Here is a 6,539-nt window from a genome sequence, read left to right as displayed (position 1 = left end):
ATAATTAGTAAATGGACACTGAAAACAAGATCATCGTTGACTTTCTTTCTATAAATACCAGGTTTGTTTATACACTAAGGCATTCATTGACATATATCTTGCCCATATCATTTATCCTCTAGAATATACATCACTTATACACCATTCTCTTTGCATATTAGTTCTTTTCGTTCACCTACTGACTCTAGCATCGAAATGGCCATGTCGGACATTCTTTCGGCACCCATTCACATGGTTATCTTCATGTTTGCAGGTCAGCACCAGCTTTTCTCGGGAGAAAAATCTCTGGTTTGGACACATCTCGTTGTACTCTCATCCCTCATCATTTGCATAATCCGATCCGGTGAAATTGCCCACGCATCTTTCACCCATTTTTATCCGGTGACATCATATATGTTTCTGATCACGACTGATATAGCTCAACTCACAGGGAAAAGTAGAGCCTACTGTGTCTACTCTGCAATCAGTACGAAAGCCAACTTTCTAAAAAAGATCCACTCAGTCATTGAAGTGTTTAGACCATCTCCAACCGTTCACACTATTTTTGTGCAAGTTCTGTATTATTTTTGTGTTAATATGTTGCATGTCAAAGTACATCTCTTGCAACCTGCACCAAATTTCTGCACCCAATAAGAAGAATATTTCTAATTCTGTAATAAATCTTAATATTATGAATTAAAAAAAAGAAACCAAAAAGTAATAAATTAAAAAAATAAAAGGAAGAGCACTAAAATGCAGTGCTGTTGAGGTGAAATCCATATCCAATTTAGTGGAATGTACTTTTTTCTTTTGCTGCTGGAGATGGTCTTAAAGATACAGAATTTGAAGCATTCAAGACACTCGTTCGATGATTACATATGATCATTTGAGGAATAATCTGCCTAAACCAGCTGAGATTCTTTTAACTCGAGCATTCTGTTTTATTCACCTTACTAAATTGTTAAATCGATCCTAACAATTAGCTTGGCTTGTAGCTTTTTTATGTCTAATTTTATAAATTATTTTACTCTTAATAATTTTATACATTACATATTTTAATAACCAACTGAATGAAAATTAATGTATCATTTTGTTGATACAAGACCAAAACTCGAGTTCAACTTTCACGCAATAAAGTCAAACTATGATCTCAAAAATGGAATAGGCACTCGCATGCTTACAAGAAAAGTCGGTTAGTAAAAGAATAAGATTTAGTATAACTGAATTTCCATAATTTAAGTTGTACCCATACAATAGCACAAACAATAGTATTTGGATCTACAACAGGGGAATGGAATGAATTGCATGGATGAATGGATAGAAGAAAATATTAGCAACTTCACTCAATTGAAAAGCTCGGCAGCCACCCCTTTCATCATGCCTTTGATCTGCATAACAACAAAGAAGTGGAAATGCAGATGAAAGAAACTAAAGAATTTGGAAAGTTTTTCTTTTTAAAAAAATCTATCTTCAATGACAATAATACCTGTTTTGCTGACATGCCAATATTTTGCAAATCATCAAGCTGGAGAACCCAAAAGTATATAAAAAAAAATTCAGTCCCGGAATATGTTCTCGTCCGATGCAAGAAATACTGCAAATAAATGTTACTCACACTCTTGAAAGGTTCTTGCGATTCTTCGCGAAGTTCGAGAATGTAGGAAGCCCTTTTTTCTCCAATACCCTGTATGATATCAATACATACTATGAGATTTCTTCCCTAACTCGTGCCAGTAAAATTTAGACTATGAGAATTGACTTACTCTTAGTTTTTTCAACTCTTCCCTGCAAATAAAGGGGGAAGGTAAAATTATTAGACCAAATTTACAAGGTGGCAACACTTGTATTCGAGCTTACTAAACATTAGGTAATTCCCAATAAAAATCAATCACAAGTCTAGCAACACCTTTTCAACAATATATAAAATGTCTACTTGGCCATTGATGAAAGTAGAATTTCTTGATTGAAAATTAAACTTTTGCGTAAATTTTTGCTGAACTTGCAAATAACTTTTGCCTATTGTGGTTGTAGCATACGATCAGCATGTAAGAATCTACTTTTTAGTTCATATACAAGTAAGATAAACTAAAGAAATCATATAACGTAGTACATCGAGTAGAGAGTGAATTTTGGCGTATTCACTTACTTATTAGCTGAATTCAGAAAATTCAGTTGTTCTTTAACTAGAGAATTCTGCAATAAAAAAGAATGGTTGATGAGAAAAATACAGCAATTAGTCAATTATGTGATGATATATTTCACTGTAACAAACCTTCAAACTAGAACCACATATGCTGAAGGTACCACCCCTTGGGCTGCGATTTTTCGTGCCGTCAAATTTCATCATTGGAGTAGTATCATTGCAGCTTAATTGACTATTGAATGAATCAATAATTTCCTTCTCCGGAATTTTCACCTTCATTGGAGTTGATGAACACAATAACTTTAAGTTCTTGGATAATTCTTTGATTTTCTGACTAAGTGGCACAGATCCATCAAAGTGTGAAGTCTTGTTCGACTCGCATGACTTACCTACAATATTGAATCATCTACTGAGAATTATCAAGTCGTTATACCAAATGAGCGAATTTGTTGGGTTTTAATTCATACCATCATCAAAAAGTAGAAGATCGTTTCCATCACAACAACTTTCATTTATAGTTTCTTGAGAATGGAGACCGTGTGTAGAAAGATCCTAAGAAATAAGAACCGTAAGTTTAGGAGAGTTTTTTGCATATGTTAAGAGTGAATGAATGATATAGTGTTCTTGGAATCCAGCAATAATTTTACATATTCTGTCTTTTACAATTCAAGCTAAAAATTTATAACCTTCTCTTCCTGAATAACAGCCTCATCATTAGGGGCACAGGGCAGTACATTATCCTGATCCAAAATAAAATGAGCAATCAAATGCTATTCGAGATTTATATGGGACTACTAGAAAGAATCAATCGAGTGGTTTGAATACCTCTTCCAGCGAAAATGGTGCAACAACCAAATCATGATCTTGGAGGACTTTATTTTTGTGGGATGAAGTATCTTCAGAAAGGCATATCAACTGCATCACATTTTAGGTCAACATATAGTTGTATGAAATGGGCATCTTGTTTTTTTATTTTGGATTAACTTTCTACTAATTGTGATATAAAAACGCATATCCCTTTGCTGAAATGTTAAAACGAAAAGGTAATCATCATAAACAAATCTTAAATTTAATTAAGTACTGCATCAAGATGAAAAAAATTGATATAGACATACTGGAGGATGGCGTTTTGAATGAAAAAGAAAGAAATGCAGGCATAACAGGTTGATGGATAAGATATATTAATGCATACCTGCTTAGGATTGTTTGTGTTTTCTTCATCAAAGAGTTTCCTTGAAAAGGGTAGCCCAAAATTTAGTAAAAACTATTTGAAGTAATATATCCTGTAAAATAATAGGACATTAAGGTAGCTTTACCTTCCCTTTAGGATGCAGTCAGCCTTCTTTCCAGAAAGTAATTGACTACGACCGATATGCTTTTTCACTATCAAAGAAGTAGACGTAGTTTTTCCACTTTTCAACGACGAAAACATCTTAGATTTGGCTGAACTTTGACATTTATTTGTAGAGTCAGTCAAAACTTGCTTGGTGCTATGACAGGACCGTGAAACGAAACTGAGTGAGCTGATAGAGTCTTTGCAAAAGAAAGGGTTCTGCATCATTAAAAAAAAAATAATAATAATAATAATAATAATAATTAATATATAAAAGTATTTCAAAATCTGCAAATAAATTTTTAACCTAAATTTCTAGTAGAACCTTACCAAGCATGCAAACACTAACACGTGACTTGTGCCACTGAGGGAATCTTGCAAGATTCGAGTGAGCTTACTCTCTCGATAAGGCACATGTATCTCATTGGAATTCAGAGCATTGATGACATTTATCAATGCAAATAATGATTTGTTACTCCTGTAATTCTCAATAAGTGTGTTTCTGTCGCTGCCACTCTTGCGAGGATCCTCATAGCCTAATTGGACAATACAAAAATAGCTTTACATGAATGATCATCGGACTAATAGAAAGAAAGAGCATATAATTACATTGTTAGTTATATAAACCTGCTAGATCAACCAAATTAATCTTGTTCTCCAACTTGGGTATTATGTTGTCATCTTCAGATGATATATGGACCATCAAGCCCTTGTGATAGCGTCGAGGATCCATTGATATTTTTTGGCTTTTCTGCAAATTGAGATGTCTAAAGTACATATTTTCGAATTCTGAAACTGATTTCACCTTGACCTACAAAACAACATTAGCAAAGCAATATAATTAAAATTCAGCTTCAGAAAATTCCATCAATTAAGCAAATAAAAACATATTTCTTGCCTGAGAAAGCCCCTTCAAGTTGAGTTTGCCTTGAGTGTCACCCAGTACATGAACCTCAGCACAATCAGGATCTAAAAGGTCAAAAGCATGGTCTTGTGTAACCAGATAGAGGGATACAGATACTGTTTTCTTGCTTTCACATGCTTTAGAAAGAATTTCAGACATTGCAATAGTTGCTAAACCTGGTTTCTCTATGGACCCCTTCAATGGAACAAAGAATCTAAATCAAGCATGCATCAAATTATCCAAGAAAAATAGTAAAACTATTATGAAGGCAAACAGGAAAGACCTGTATAGTAAATGTTTTTCCACTTCCTCTAGCTCCCAGGGCAATTACAGATGCATTTTGACCATTAAAAACTTCTGAAATCATGTGTCTAATCTCTCTTGAGTATATCAGGCCAATATCTTCATCCGGCTCATAGCAGTGATCCAGTTCATAAGCATTTTTGCGGCTGACAATATATAAAATAGAAAAGGTGAAAACACATCCTAAATTGTAATCTGATTAACTAATGGTCAATATCTTCATCCGGCTCATAGCGGTGATTCAGTTCATAAGCATTTTTGCCGCTGACAATATATAAAATAGAAAAGGTGAAAACACATCCTAAATTGTAATCTGATTAACTAACTAAAAAGATGACTCACCTATGTTTGGAACTTCTTAAAGTCTAATTATGCAAGTAAAAAATTTCAGGCTCTTCTACAGAGACAAGAATATACCAATGACCGATTTTCCTTCCATTCTTGATGCCTACTTATGTTCAAAATAACAAGAAAACCGGTACAAAAAACAAATGCAGGACAGATCTGTGCATCAAATCTTAAAACTATGTATCAAAGGTCCAAGTGCTAAAACAAAACGTGCTCAAGAAAAACCCATCATCCATAACCTAAAAAACAAAGCTGCGATTACCATATAATCTTACTACAATTGAAAATTTGTCCACATAATAAAAGACTTCAAAATTGTGAGTTGGGGAAAACCCCCCTGGTAAAAAGTTACCCCGAATCTTGAAATCAAAATCTACTTAATCACAAACAAACAGTACTATCATAAGATAAAAACTAAAAACCACGAAAAATTCTACGGTACCAGTATTTAAGCATGAAAATCAAGAAGGTAAACTCGAACCCCCAAATCTGAAAATCAAACAGTAAGAAGGCAAGGAAACAAATTACCCAGTGGATCGGGTGTCGAGAGAAACTGTGGCTTTAGCAAGCTGTCCATTCTCGTGGGGATTCTGAACAGTGATCCAAGGCTTCCGTTCTCGGGTCAAGGACTCAGATTCTTGATCAGTAAATCCTCGGATCTTCCCCACTATTCGCACTCGATTTGCAGGCTTCGAGCTCCTACTGGATTGCATGTTGTCTGAGCCTGCAACTGTAGAAGCCATGGAAATTCTTGATAAATTGTGAGGTAGAGATAGAAGAGGGAGGATACGAAATGAGGATTCGATAATAATGGGGGAAACGAGCCGTTGGGTGTGAGGTTTTCGAAATCTATGATTCTGGCGCCTCGGATGACGCTCTCCGAAGTTTAAAACTGGGGTGAGGGGTAGTTTGGTCAATACACTTGAATTCCAGCCATAATTATAATATATAATTTACGCCCAAATCAAAAAGTGTATTTTTAAAAATAACTTTTTTATTAAGTATTATCCAATATAGCCTTTCATAATACAATAATCATATAAAATACACTTTCTTTTTCAATTTTCCCCATTTCAAAGATTACTATAACTTAATGATAACAAATTCATTTTTCAAAGTAATTGAAATTAGATTATTTTATTATTGCATTACCTTTTTTAGTAATAAATAATAATAATAATAATAATAGTAATAAATTATATGGATAAAATAATATTAATAATAATAAATAAATATTATTAATAATAACGATAATCACGGTTTTCTTATCTTTTCTTTTTTTATCTTTTTGTCTATCAGACAAATGTATTTTCTTTCTATAAAGTTTCTCTTCTTCATTTTTAATTTTCTTTTTACCTTTATTAGGTAAGTTCATACCAAATAAATTGAAAATTCAAAAGAATTTAATTCAAAACGTAAAATCGTATATCGTCACTCAACCTAAACTATCAATATTTCAAAAATATACTAACACTAACATCCCCTCAAAAACTACTCAAAATCAATAATAATAGTCGTAAAAGTCTTTA

At 33.4% G+C, this 6,539-nt stretch overlaps 1 protein-coding gene across 1 annotated transcript; it reads right to left on the bottom strand.

Annotated features, from left to right (window-relative positions):
* Nucleotides 1-1,174: 1,174 nt before the first annotated feature.
* Nucleotides 1,175-5,857, bottom strand: LOC140990183 (kinesin-like protein KIN-10C). The gene is made up of 16 exons (XM_073459762.1): nt 5,539-5,857; nt 4,643-4,808; nt 4,354-4,554; nt 4,083-4,266; nt 3,786-3,991; nt 3,439-3,674; nt 3,315-3,354; nt 2,948-3,037; nt 2,809-2,862; nt 2,590-2,674; nt 2,252-2,511; nt 2,126-2,172; nt 1,743-1,764; nt 1,595-1,663; nt 1,466-1,504; nt 1,175-1,367 (listed from the first exon to the last, which is right to left on the bottom strand). Exons 1-16 carry the CDS (start codon nt 5,751-5,753, stop codon nt 1,323-1,325), a joined length of 1,959 nt encoding a protein of 652 aa, XP_073315863.1. The 5' UTR covers nt 5,754-5,857; the 3' UTR covers nt 1,175-1,322.
* Nucleotides 5,858-6,539: the final 682 nt, after the last annotated feature.

The sequence above is a fragment of the Primulina huaijiensis genome, chromosome 12 (assembly GCF_012295235.1).
Source record: "Primulina huaijiensis isolate GDHJ02 chromosome 12, ASM1229523v2, whole genome shotgun sequence".
Lineage (NCBI taxonomy): Eukaryota > Viridiplantae > Streptophyta > Magnoliopsida > Lamiales > Gesneriaceae > Primulina > Primulina huaijiensis.
Note: the sequence above shows the minus strand (reverse complement) of the source record. Positions and strands in the feature narration are given on the sequence as shown.

Coding starts and splice junctions, on each gene's coding strand:
- LOC140990183 (XM_073459762.1), bottom strand. CDS start 5,753: ATGGCTTCTACAGTTGCAGGCTCAGACAACATGCAATCCAGTAGGAGC. Junction 4,809..5,538: donor CTCGACACCCGATCCACTGG/GTAATTTGTTTC, acceptor ATATATTGTCAG/CCGCAAAAATGCTTATGAAC. Junction 3,038..3,314: donor ACACAAACAATCCTAAGCAG/GTATGCATTAAT, acceptor AATGTGATGCAG/TTGATATGCCTTTCTGAAGA.